This window comes from Lepisma saccharinum, chromosome 27 (assembly GCF_977018435.1).
Source record: "Lepisma saccharinum chromosome 27, izLepSacc3.1, whole genome shotgun sequence".
Classification (NCBI taxonomy): Eukaryota; Metazoa; Arthropoda; class Insecta; order Zygentoma; family Lepismatidae; genus Lepisma; species Lepisma saccharinum.
The window spans coordinates 5588576-5603330 of record NC_139255.1 but is presented as its reverse complement, the minus strand read 5'-3'; the positions used below and the strand labels follow the sequence as shown (position 1 = coordinate 5603330).

At 38.4% G+C, this 14755-nt stretch overlaps 1 protein-coding gene across 40 annotated transcripts in view; it reads right to left on the bottom strand.

Moving 5' to 3' along the window:
* The window catches only part of shot (dystonin-like protein short stop), an 888743-nt gene that overhangs the window by 192917 nt on the left and 681071 nt on the right, over positions 1–14755 (bottom strand). For all 40 annotated transcript variants that reach the window (XM_083113147.1, XM_083113158.1, XM_083113144.1 and 37 more), the window contains 3 exons: positions 13435–13550; positions 3016–3119; positions 1768–1983 (listed from right to left, as the gene is read on the bottom strand). In XM_083113147.1, the coding sequence (XP_082969273.1) occupies positions 1768–1983; positions 3016–3119; positions 13435–13550 (436 nt within the window). The remainder of the gene's footprint in view (positions 1–1767; positions 1984–3015; positions 3120–13434; positions 13551–14755) is intronic.

Here is a 14755-nt window from a genome sequence, read left to right as displayed (position 1 = left end):
CTAGAAACCGGCCCCCCGTGAAGAGGTACCCGCCGATATTGCGTGTTGTTCGGCGTATGGCGAACACCGAAACTCCCCCCACACAGCGTGAGATGGCCAGGAAATGCCGCACATTGCAGGCAACATTCAACCGCACCATTCACAGGGATTTACGCCTCAAGGTCAAATCAATGCTGCTTACTAGCAGACTCATGTCCTGACTGAAATGTACCAGCATGAAATCCCAGCATTCTATGGACAAGACGTGAACCAGGTTGAACTGCACCAAGACAAGGCATCCAGCCACATGGCGAAAATATTGCTGGAATTCTATCACCGTATGGAACAGGAAACTGGAATTTCTGCAATTCCCTTCTCTGACATCCCTGTCAAGAGTCCAGATGCCAGCCCAATGGACTATTGTGCTTTCGGACTCCTCAAGCAGTGCCTGTCCCATCGTCGAGTCTGCGCCATCTATGGCCTATGCGAAGCCTATAACGAGGAGTGGGATGCAATACCCATGGTCCAGCTGCAACGCAGTCTCCTGCAATGGAAACTCCGATGCCGGGCAATAGTCAGTAGTGGTGGCCTGCAGACCAAACACAGCCAGTGGTGGAAACACGCCATTTCCTAGGTAGGTGGCACATTCGAATTCGGCTCAATATAAATGAATCAACCTCTGTACTGTTATGTAACTATCCTATATTATCAGAGGGTCAATGCAAATAGTAAAATTATCAAATTCCCTCTTTTTATGAAAAGAAGAAAAGAAAGAAGGATTTGGTCCTCCAAAATAAAATTCATCCACCACTAATGTTTCAAAGGTATTTTTAATTACAAATCTAAAATCTTCGTGAACACTACAAGAAGACTAGTGTTAGGGATAATTCCTAAATGATCATCTTTATAACATTCAGTGATGGCATTGTCTTAATGCTTTGTGACAATTTAAAACAGATGAAAATTAAATTTACTCTCCTAATTTTAAACCGCTCCAATGAAACTATCCAATTGCCAGTATCAAAGACAAGAACAGATATAAATTATTTATTTGCTTAGCACATTGTATTAAAATATGTCAGTGGGTACTCCAATACATAGGTATAAAGGTATATTTAATTGCTTTAAAAACCTTTATACAGCTTGTGTTAACAGTCAAATTTACGGGGGTTATAAATAGCGACTACCTTACATAATTCTGATTGTTAAATGATGGAGCATAGTTTCGGGGAAAATGTCTGTTCATAAAAATCTTGAATATTAACTACACATAATCATTTGTTGCATTGATTAGTTTCCAAGGTGCTCTCTATATAACGCTATAGGGATGAGATGGATGAATGGGTACTCAATTGGTACTACTAGTATAAGGATATTGTTGTATCTGTTTATTAGAAAAATTACTGATATTTTTATCGATCTGATACATATCTGTTACAACATGTATTCTAGTGCATTTCTTTTCCATTTCATTGTATATAAACATTTAATTTATGTCATGGTGTTGTAAAATAAATGTCTAAATATGTGCAGTTGTTTTTTTCGAAGGCAAAACACACACACTCACCTGGTTATAAACATTAATAAATCATGTTAATGAACCATTCATGTTGCTCAACGAAGATTTACAACTTTACAACGAATAGGCAGAATATCAGCTGTCAGCATATTTTATATTGGTATTAGTATTCCATATAAGGTCCTTCCCCATAAAGCTATAACTCACTACTGCATTTCATGTTCAATTAATATTTTTTTAAGCCACAGAGGAGGAATTCAAGTGCTTACCTGAAGTTCAATGAACATATGATCCAATCTCTGTTTATCGTGATGCCGAGGTGGAACTTCCTCGTTCCTGAAACGAGTCAATTCGGCAGCGAGCTTCTTCATTTCAATGAGAGTTGATGGGAAGCTGCGGTCCATCATAACTGAGTTCTTCTCTCTCATCCACAGATGTAGGGAACTGGCCACTTCTCTGTACTCTTCCAATCTTCGCTGCGAGTCCTTCATTGGAAGAAATTGGAAAGCATTGTAGTAACTTCCATTCATACCATTATTTTGCACATAGATGATATTAATTCTAACTGAAGCTTTTAGTGAAAATTACTTGTGTATTTCATTTTACAATTCAATAGCCAAAACATTTGAAATATGTATGTAGAATAATTCTTTGAAATATGTAAGAAAAAAGTATCCAAGTATATTAAAATATGCAGTAATATGTTTTTGTAGTCCTCCTTAGTTTCCCGTTATCTTTTGATTCGAGTTGATTTCGTGTCCATCTGAGACACTATTCCCAGAATCAGCAAGGATTACTTGTGAAATATGGCAGTAGTGAAGGAAAAACTACACACAGACCCTTGACTTTTAAGGCGTGATTTTCACTGCTTACAACAGGATTCAGTATAAATAAATCGACAGATCTGTCAATATCAGATAAAAAATATGCTGAATTTTTAGAGACAAAAATGTCTTATACGAGGATTTTTTTTCAATGAGATTTCATTTCTGGATGAGAATGAGAAAGTAGAAGTGCATTTGTACTCAGTAGAATATTCTATGAATATTACACACAGAAATTTCTTCAAGAGTGAAGAAAATATTAATTCCTTTGCAGTTAACAATGAAAAATATATCAAAGTTAATCTGCCTTGACGAAACTTGGAACATTTCACCCATATCTACGTCTTGTGCACATACTGTTGTTGAGAATATATTAAACTATAAGGTTACGCATTGTGTTCCTATTTCTTTTAAATCATATTTCTATAATACGCAGAAATCAAATTTAAGAAATTGGCCAACATCAATTTTCCTGCTTGTCTTTTTTTTTTTTTATTATATATATCTCATTTTCGATACAGGAAGCATGATTGTACACAAATAATGATATTTGTATAAGGCTAGCGGAAATAAACACTCCGAATGTTTAAATTTCAAATGTGCTAATTAAGGAGCTGGCCACATATAAGGCTGCATATTTTTTTTTTTTTTTACAAAATATTAAAATTAACAAATACAACAACGTGTACTTACTGTGTCATAAAGTGGGTGAAGAGGTGGTGGTTGTGGGAACACATCATATAAAGATGAGATGTACGTAATCAAAGACTTCTCATCGGGTTCAGGGGTATCAACATCTGAAAGAAAAAAGAATGATCATTAGAATTAAACAACCATCTGTGATACTAGTTATATTATTCAGCAATGTAGCTACAATTTTTTTTTTTTTTTTTTTTTTTTTTTTTTTTTTTTTTTTTTTGTGTGGCTGCAGTTAGTTTTTGACAATCTTGCTGGTTTAGTGGACTTGTGGGAGACAACAGCGAATCTACCCACCAGAATCATATTGTTTTCTGATTATAGGTGATGAAAGTTGATCAAATGAAGATAATTTTCCTATGAGGGTGAGAGGGAACCGATGGCCAAGTTCAATAGGAGGCATCCGCAAAGGTCAATAAGCTATAATTCAATTGGAAAAGCTGGATAATATCCAGGAGAGGACAATCATCGCAACCACTGCTCTGGATTCTCACATTTTGAGAAGAATTCAAGTTAAGAAGTTGAAACGTTTGAGGAAGTGTGTTGAGCCTGGGGGTTATACAAGTGGAGCCGGCTTTGCATTAAAGGAATGTGATCCCTTTCTCCCATTGGTTCCAGACTTTATGGCCCATCTGTAGGTTGGTATCTGTGGCAGAGTTATCACAGGATGCTATGACACCAGAGATCCTTGGTTCGAATGCCTGGCCATGGGTGTTCCTTGTCTGTCTGTTCACTAATTTCATTACATCATCACTCATCCTCATATTCATAATTAGCCCAAAAAAAAAAAGCCAGAAGAGGTAAGTAAAATAAACCAAACCAAATCAAAATCAATTACATGTATCATTAGCTGTGCCAATACAAAGCAAAAAGCATAATGTCTAAAAATGCCTTGTAATGTTCACCAAATCAAAATCAATTACATACATCATTAGCATGGACGTAGGCAGGAAACATTTTCGGGGGGGGGGGGGGGGTTTCATTCATAATTGTTCCCATGGGCATCGCCAGAAATTTGAATAATAGAAATAATAACAATAAATATACAATAATAATTAAAATGTCATAATAATAAAACTATTTTATCCCATAATAATGCAAATTATTATTATTATTATTAACATTGTTATATTCTTGAGGGGGTTTACTCAATCCAGCAGATGAGTGAATGTCCAGCACAAGGTCTCTCTTTTGTTTTCTTTACGTAGTGTGTACTGAAATGCACAATTATTATACTTTGTAATTAAATTGTAGATACTTTCAAGAGAAAGCTGTAAAAGTTAGATGGAAATTTTAGTCATAAAGTTTTTGTTGTTTGACCTTAAAACTCAATTTTTGGAATTTTGAAAAGTGTGGGACCAGTTACATTTTTTTAAACTTTGCCTGGTGCATGGATTGTAACCTCAATCGCTAACATAAAGCGCTACGAAACTGGAGATTCTAGGTTTGAACTCCTATCAAGGAGGATTTTCGACTTTTTCGGATAGGGAATTTTGGGACAATCATAAGGGAATTTTCAGTCTATATTCATTGTGACGATTGAGTGACGCAGGAACAACACTGGAATGAGGACAGCATAAGTGAAAATGGAGAGGTCGCAGGTGGGCTGCGATTCCGAGAATAAATTCCGTTTCATTCAAGTTTCAGAATTCCAATTGTATGAAAATTCTAGCTCGATCGTTTCAACATTGTCTCCTTGTATTTTTGTCATGCTTCGAAAAAAAAAATTGAAAATTAGTTACAGATTTTGGTTTCTGAACTTCCATTAATCCAACATGTCAGAAGTTTCGGGGGGGTTTGAACCCTAAAAAAAAAAACCTCTAAATACGGCCATGATCATTAGCTGTGCCAATACAAAGCAAAAATACCTTGTAATGTTCACACAAGTTGTAAGATATGGAAATTTGGGAAGAGAAATAAATGTGATTCATTACGTATATTTTACTTCGCTTTTCTGCCACTCTTGGCTAACCGCGAAGGTGAGAATGAGTGATATGATGAAATTAATGCAGGGACAATCACAAAAAACACCTATGGCCAGGCCTGGATTTGGATCGGAGACCCCTGGCATCATAGTGTGCTGTGCTAACCACTCCGTCACAGTGGTCAGCTAAAACAAAATGATAAAAATTAGAAGTATTCATATGTCTAGTCTAGATATAATTCAGTACAAGTATTATCCAGAGGCATAGCACATGGTTGGCGAAGTGAGCAACCGCCTGGGACCTCGAACTTGAAGGGGCCTTATTAACAATTATAATTATGAATTGAAGTGAGAAAGATAGATGGAAAGGGCTAATTTTTGTGGGCAATAAAACCAAAACGTTGTTGGTAGCCCTCCGATTTTAGGATATTCAGGAAGCTAAAAAAGAAAAAAAATCATCGATTTGGTGAAATTACTTTTTTAAATATGACCAAGTATTGCACAGCAAAATGAGATTCATAATTATTATCTAAGTTCTGAAATTCAAAATGAACTGCTATTAGATTTTGTATTGAATCACAATGAGATTTCAAATTTAAAGAACGAATTCAGGCCTCGCCCGGGACTGCGCGATATGGTGCTGCGCCAATTATTACCCATATTTCATGATCAAGGTGAGTCGAATAATGGTTCAGCAATGTGTCGCACAAGATGCGTTTAAAGTTTAAAATCTTATAATGCCATTCCGCGCAATATATAGGTCATATTTAGCATGCAGTTATTTTTCAGGTATGCAATATCGATCACATTTTTTCCATACTTAAGGTCACGTAAAATAAAATAAAGTACTCAAAAGGCTAGGCATGCTATTCATTCATCATTCTCGTAACTAATCGTGCACGAAACAGGAAGTTAAATTTAGCGAGTGCAGTCATACGGTAATTGCAGCTAGTGGCGAGTTGTGTGTTCGGCTGCAGCAGACCATATGAATTTGCGTAATAAATATTAAGGGCAAAAGCAAACATGTGACAATATGGCAAGAAGAAATAGTTTCACACAAGTATAAGATTAATAAATTACCAATGTGTCATGCACACTCTCCATTTCTAAAATTACTAAAATAACGAAGCCTGTGTCAAAACAAAGATTATATGTATGTTACTGTTTACACTTGTAATTGATCACGTTTGATAAGAGGAGTGAAGGTTATATTTTCCAAACATTCACTTTAGCTACAACATTTTCCAAGCGATGGCGCTAGTTAGGCATAGGTTGTCGAAAAAATGCAACACGATTCTTAATATATAATAGAAGTCAAGCGAATGAATATGCAATGCCAATGTTTACGAAGGAAAAGTAACGTCTAAAATGCTTTGAAGAGTACGAAAGTTAAATATAGTTCATATCCTTGATCATGATACTGGTTGGAGCAAAGTCGTTGAATTTTGCTAACTTCATCTGACTGGGCTTAGGGAGGATCACTAGTTACTTGATTGGCTGATGAAAGAAAGCAGAACGAAGACTGAAAGAAAAAGAGTATGAGGAACGAAAGTATAGAGGAGGAAACAGTGTAAAAAAGCAAAGAAAAATACTCCGATAGAAAAAGCTCGAAATGAGATGACCACTGGTCTACGCAGGATTTTAGTTCAGGATGGGTAGGCATTGTAAATGTGGATAGTGCACTGCTGCGTTCTAGGGGACTGCATACACAATAATATATATCATATTTTTAGAACTTTCCACTCTCAAAAATGGCAAATGGGGGTTATTTTGAGTGGCTTTTCCAGGACTCTTCACTGTTCTTATTTGAACATGTTTATTTTTTCAAGATTTCGGAGGGGGCTGTAGCTCCATCAGTCCCTCCTTTGCGCACGCGGGTGGAGATGACAGTAGTAACTAAATTTAACTTTATTTAAGAAAAAGATGACAAAAATGAGCAAAAACCAGAGTACTGTGACCACTTTATGTCTTCCCAAATTTTAAAAGCGCACCAAAACACGAAACGTATTTTGCTAATTTTCTCCACAGTTTTTGAATTACAATTAAATATTTTTGTCTTAGCAGAGCGTACGGTGATGCTTCCCTCTACCAGAAAATTTGAATTTACTTTAAATTTCGAATTTCTGTTGATTTATTCTTTGTTGAAGGGGAAAGGAAAGTGACTCCACAGACCCCACACCCTGGGCACACTATGGTAGCTTGATAACATTAACATTTTACATTGCCCGCTGGTTCACTACGTTGATAGCGACTATGATGAAAACACGAGGAACCAACCATCCATTCCTCAAGAATTCGAATCCAGGGCCCATAACTTTGCACCGTGTTACTTACGCTAACAGTCTCGCTACGTAGGCGGCAAAGTGTTTAAAACGTCTCACTGCTTCATCCTGCAAAGATTGAGGGAAGAGTCGCCTCGGTGGCAGAGGGCGTTGAGTAATCGACTCACGGTCTCGTCACGGAAGTTCCCGGGTTCGAAACACGGCCTGGGCTTTGAAAACATTGAAATATTGTGCCGGCAGGGGGTAACAAATTTGTGACCACGCTAACTGCCCTAAATTCAGAGCTATGTGGCGGAAATCTAAGGTATATCGGAGATCGCCCAACGCATTTCAAAACAGGTACCTTTAACCCAACCGTAAGCAAAATTAAAAAAATATATATACACTTGGCGTGGTTCAAGCACCAAGAGGTTGGTATTAATTGTAAGGATGCAAATCCGGATAAAATTTTATCTGCATATCGGCTAATTTTCTATCCGGATATGGGATATTCTGTTATCCGGATATACGGATTATCCGAATATTTTACACCGATATCCGATGTGTGTTTTATCCAGTTTTATCGGTTGTCCATTTTACGGAATATCCACATATTCTTCTATTCGTCATGTTCATACTTCACTGTACGGATTTTCTACAAATCCTTTATCAAATCTGTACAATCCGGATATTCGGATCACCAGGTTATCAGTAACATCCGGGTCATCCGGTTATCGGTACCATCCGGATCATCCAGTTATCGGTACCATCCGGATCATCCAGTTATCGGTACCATCCGGATCATCCAGTTATCGGTACCATCCAGATCATCCAGTTATCGGTACCATCCAGATCATCCAGTTATCGGTACCATCCAGATCATCCGGTTATCGGTACCATCCAGATCATCCAGTTATCGGTACCATCCAGATCATCCAGTTATCGGTACCATCCGGTTATCGGTACCATCCGGATCATCCGGTTATCAGTACCATCCGGATCATCCGGTTATCAGTACCATCCAGATCATCCAGTTATCGGTACCATCCGGTTATCGGTACCATCCAGATCATCCTGTTATCGGTACCATCCGGATCATCGAGTTATCGGTACCATCCGGTTATCGGTACCATCCGGATCATCCAGTTATCGGTACCATCCAGATCATCGAGTTATCGGTACCATCCAGATCATCGAGTTATCGGTACCATCCGGTTATCGGTACCATCCGGATCATCCGGTTATCGGTATCATCCGGATCATCCGGTTATCGGTATCATCCGGTTATCGGTACCATCCGGATCATCCGGTTATCGGTACCATCCGGATCATCCGGTTATCAGTACCATCCGGATCTTCGGATCATCAATAGGAACAGAAATACGCTTCTCGGGAACAATTCAGTCGTAAAAACATAGGAACGAAATCAATTGACGTCATCACGCAGGGACACTAAAAACTGCAATGCAAGGTATGTATGAAAGCATGCCACTCACGTTGTGCATAGACTGAAGTATTCAAATTATAAATAGCGAAGGTCAGCCTTGCATCGGTGTCTGACAAGGCTGGAGACACAAAAACAAAAATTGACAAATGAACATTGCTTGAATCGCACTAACTCTCTTCGCACAATTTTCCTTCTTACGTTTGTGAACCAACTGGTTTTGCTTCACAAATCTTTCCACCGAGGGCCATTCCGGCACGAAGATAAAGACTTCTCATTACAGTTCACTGTGGCATGAACTTCTTAATCCCTCAGTAGGTACGTAATTCGAAATTAATGGCTTCCAATCTGCAACTATGCATGAGGTTTTTTGAATTAATTCACTACACGTTCTACAGGACATACTCTGCAGGGAATTTCAACATTCAGCGTGCAAACGCTGTATTTCCCTGTAATCATTATCTTCTTGCAACTGCACTAATGACAAATCAATATGCAGGCTCTGGTAGCAAGTCACCCGGTGCGAGTTGACTAAATCTATCCATGCACACCAATTTACCAAGGTGACAGAAATTTGAATCGTTTTTAGTATTCCAAACAAGCACCGAAGAAAAAAGTGTGTTATCTACAAAAATTGAGTGAAATGCAGGAACCAGATCAGGTTTTCATATTTTACCAATTATTGTTCCACGAGTCTTCAAAATTCCAAAAATTGATTTTCTTAAATGTGAAAGGTCACATAACGTAAACTTTATGACTAAAAGGTTTTCCTTCTTTCAAGGACTTTTCTTGAATGAGGCGTGTTAAAATTCAATGAAATCGAATAATTGTGTATATTACCTGATGAAGTGTGTAAAAAGGATTATAATAATAAAAATAAAGGAAAATAGTTGTGCTGGATAACCACTAATTTGGTGAATGAAGTAGAAGCCTCTCCCAAGGATACAACAATAGAATTAGCAACAAAACATGTGTTTTATTATTATAACATTGGTACATCTCGCTTTCGACAATCTCACTCAGTGCTCCTTACGGTGTCGGAAGCTACGGACAGGTGGGGCATATTCCACAATAATACAATCACATGTTTCATTCAAAACTAGTTTATGAATATGTAGAGAATGTTTTATAACCTGTGCTATGTTTAGGTGCAAATTATATGCATTAATAGTGTCCCTCCCTGTGCACATATCAACCTATGAAGTATGACTTGCTTCTGCATAATTTCAGTACGCTATATGGACTTGCGGTTTTGGCAAAAACCAAGGAGAGTTTTTTTTGTACATGAAAACTAGCACTAGCAATGGTGTTCTGAGCAAAAAAGATTATTAGATTACGTGCAATCATAAGCGTCGTTATGCTGTATAACATATCAACATACATAAAACATTTTCTTCCAGATTATAGAGGGATGCGTCCCCCTGTCCACCTGCTAATGGCGCCTGTGGACTAAATGCGCTGATAAACTTTTTGGAATGTTTCATGGTAGTTTACGAAGTATGGAAAGTACAATAGATCTAGGTTCGAAGTAAGATGGCAACTATGGCGAGTTGGTTGTGGTGTAGTTAAAATTCTGCACTCGATTCTTGCCGAGGATTTTCCTCGAAGTGCTTGTCAGTCGGGCATGTGCACCTTGTAAGGAACTTTAGGGAAGAACACAAAGACTGTTCCTTAAATTGGCCGTCAACAGTTCACTTCAATATAAATGTTGAGTTGGTGTTTTAAGTCCACTTTATGCACAGTAAGGCTAATCGGGACTGGACCTACAGTTTAAAGTGGGATCCGAATCACTTGTGCCTCCACCGGGTATCGAACCCGGGACCCCTTGATTACAAGGCGACGACGCTACCACTGCGCCACGGGGGAGGCCCTACTTCAATATAAATGCAATGCTTTCTCGTAAGAGAAAACAATGAAATTAACCGTCGAGCTAAGACGGCGCGAAAATTTGAGCCAACACAATACTGTATCGAAGAGCCAAGTATGGAAGATGCTCCTTATACACACTGAGAATTCAATTATCACTGTGACGAGTATTCGTAATGCTGACTGTCGAAAGATCAAACGAAATCTCACTTAATGATGACTTTAAATTGTTATTTTTCAGCAACTAACGAGGTTATGGATAGGAACTTTCGATCGACTGATCTCCCTCACGAGTTCGTTTATGTTGAGATGAATCCAGCCCAGTCCACCAAATTTTGGGGACACGCACACAATGCGTCGACACGTCACGAGCATTGGTTGCTGAGAGCTCAAATGAGCCCTCCCAACCTAACCACGTAGGCATTATCAGGCGTAATTGTAAAAATAAAACATGTTAGTTAGGAGGTTCTCTTATTATATTTTTTATCACGTGATGCATCAATGATTGTGTTGTCGAACGTGCGAAATTTTGCGTAACTTTGTATAGTGAGGGTGTTCGTGTTACAAGGGATGTGTGTTAGTAGTTTATAGAACTTAGATGTCTTGCTAAAACTCAGAAATGTAACTTTTTAAATGTAAGGTTACGTTTTAGAGAAGCAGCTGCCTTCTAAGTCGTGTACAGTTTTGATTTATATCCAGGCCAACATTATGACAAAGTGTGTTGATCTTTGAACGTGGAGGACGGAATTCAAATCTGTCACCTCAGACAACGAATGCTGCGCGCGCAAAGCTGTACTGTACTGCGGAGTCAGGCGACCAATCAGATTACAAGAGACCGCCCTATTGATCGAAGCCGGGAAAGCCGGTCGTTCTCAAGTCTCCAATCACTCTGGCTTTCCTGTGTTATTTCTTAATTTAAGATATGTTTACTGTTAGATTTGTCTCCCAGACACTTTGAGGAGAGCATAGTCTTTCAAAAACAATATAAACTAGAAACAGTGAAAGGAAGACAAAAGAGAAACGGAAAGAATCGAATTGTAGTTTCCATCACAACTAACTACGCACTTCTACTACAACCGTTTACAAACTTTAACGTAGTGTTATGCATAAATATTGGAAGCAAAATTGTACACTGTCACGTTCATTCATTCTGCTTAATGCAATTCGACGATAACAAAACCCCATTGGAGTATCCAGACAATTATTCTTACAGGGGCAAAGTGAATTATTTCAGTATTACAGTAGCATTGTTATCGACCTGTAATCAAGATGTCTCGCGGCACATTTTAATGTCAAGTATCTAGTACCCATTAACCTGTCTATGTTAAACTTTTACTTAGTATTCTTTCAGCAGTCTGCAAAAGAATATTATTGGAGGATTCTGTTTTATTTTGCATGAACTTTTCGTGTTCGTTGGGATATAATTATAGCATTACATTTCATAATAGTTACTCGTATTTTTTTGTGGGGCACGTACTCCTGTGTCACCACCACCACCGACAAATTAGCCAATGCAAACCCCACGAATAAATTGAGACACACTGCGCAAGAATAAATATTAAATTTCTCTCAAAAAAGGACACAGCGTGAAAGAAAGAATGATGGACAATTTGTCTTGTAGCAGTTGTGCAACACAATCATATGATCCCGTTTGGAACTTTCAATGCCTGTACTTATGCAACCCCAGATGCTAAGATAATGATAGACAGGGGGGCTAAAAGATACTGGCGCTGATGAGAAGTTCTCCTATGCCTATCACAATTTATATTTCAATCTGAATAATTTGCATATTATCATATTCGTCGTCGCCTGTACGAATGATTTGGAGATCAACACAATTTCTCTCGTAACTACGTGTCACTATCATTTTCAGACAATTAGTTCTAAATAGAACAACTATCAGACTCCAGAGTCAAAAAGCATCTTAGGATTGGGTTCAGAATCTTTCTACTAGATGCAACCTGTGAAAGTTCTTGGGATCTGATATAGCTGAATTTTCATAATTTCTTTTGAAATACGGGCGTTTTCAAAATTTAATGCTCGCATTTCCGTGACATGTGAATACACTTATACAACTGCAACAAGTCAAATCATACTAAACAGTTGCATCTGAGATATCTTGCAAGAAAAGAGTACGTTTATGCTTCTTATGTCTTCCGCAAAGCCAGTTATGATTATAGTTGGCGCTAGCTCCGGTTGGCCTGCACACGTACAAAACCTTGGCTTTCCTTACTTTGGTTTAGGCGTGTACTAATCTTTTCTCTTCATAAACCTTTTTTTCTTGTATAATATCGAATAAACAAAGTTAAAATTTGTGATTTTGCAATTACGGATATGAAACTTGGTCAATTACATTAAAAAGGAAACCTTGAAAATAAAATCCTTACAAAAATATTTCGACCTAAAAGAGATGAGGAGACAGGTGAGTCGAGAAGGTTACATAATTTAGAACTGCAAAATTTGTATTCATGTGCAGATATTATTAGAATAATTAAATCAATAAGACTCATATGGGCAGGCCATGTGGCACAACTGGGAGAGAAAAGAAGAGTTTACAGGATTCTTGTTGGAAAACCTGATGGTAAGAGACTTCTAGGAAGGCCAAGACGAAGATGGAGGGATAACGTTGAGATGGACCTAAAGGAAATTGGTAAGCATAGAAAACACTGGATTGATCTTGCCCAGGATAGGGACAGATGAAAGGCTTGTGGGGCTGCAGATATAAACCTTCGGGTTTAAAAATGCTAGAGAGTTGGTTAGTTGTAATTAAGGAACCTAATTCCTGAACCCATCCCCTTCCCAACAGCGAAATATTGCGGTAACTGAACACAGTTTTCTGAAAGCACACGAAGACAATGTAGTCTATTCTAATGCTGGTTCTTTGCACATGAAATTTCACAAATGAACAATACAGCACTCACCTTCTGAATCAAGAAGTCTTGTGACTCCGTACTCTCTCTCTGCGACGTAGAAGGCGGTATCAAGTCGCTCTCTGACTGCTCGGCTTCTGATCGACCTCCAATCGATGAGGTCGGGCCTGGAAAAACAAGGAAAATACATGGTGTAAGTCTCTCTCTAAAAAAATCCTGAGTAACAAAGAAAAATAAATGCAATTCTAGTATCTCAACCAAATACTGGTCGCCCTCCGTGGTGCCGGGTTCGAAACCCGACCGAGCATTGGTGTTCTTTGCGAATGTCCCTTCAATTTCATCATATCGTTGCGATTAGCCAACGTGGCAGAAAAGCGGTGTGAAATACTATACGGGGTGACCTTTACGACAGGTACCCAAATATCCATGCAGTCCACCCTGCACTGAATTTGCCTGGTAATTTTTAAGCACTTTACTGTACACACGCATTAATATTGCTGCGCATGGACACAACTCGCATAAAGCCCCTATCACACGGAACTGGATTTCTAGTTGAAATGCACTAGTTGGCGATGAACTGACTTTCTACGTAGAAATTATGGCCGCCTGGCTGACTGCTTGACTGGTTTTGAGGAATAGGACATGTTCTAATTGCTACTAACTTCTTCGACTAGATTCTGTGGAACAGCCAATCAGAGCAAAGTTTGGCCATGTGAAGATAATCTGTGAGTATGTAAAGTAGCCTTTTTTTGTCTGTGGCTTCCGAGTGCATACAGCACGAAAGGCATGTTTACAATTGAAAAAGCTAAAATATTCTTCCATACGTGTATAGTAATCGTTGTAAAGTATGTATTTAATCAGCGCCGTTCTTCTCTACCTAAAACCATTTAATGCGATGCGATATTCCTCTCGGTTGAATAGTTATCGTATTTTAAAAGTGTGAAGTGATACGTTGTTTACATCTCGCGCGGCCGCCATTATGGGAACGAAAGACTATCGACAAGTACGGTGTAACAAGTACCGTGTGAGGCGAAAACTAGCAAATGAGTAGCCAGTCCAGCGTCAACTAGAGCATTCCAACTAGAAATCCAGTTCCGTGTGATAGGGGCTTAACAATGCAAAATGCTGCTTCATAATTAAAAGCTTCACATGTAATTAGAAATTGGCAAGCATGGGTTATTCTTCAAGACTACCGCAGGCTTCACAATGCGAATGTTGGCTGGTGTATCCTTCTCACACACGCTGTGTGGTAATTTTGTTTGCTAACTTGCTGCAACAATTGTACCTTATGAACCACATTCTGCTTCTTCAGTAATCTGTGATTGTATTTTGAACACCCATTGTTTACTATGTCAAATTTGCATGCACGAAA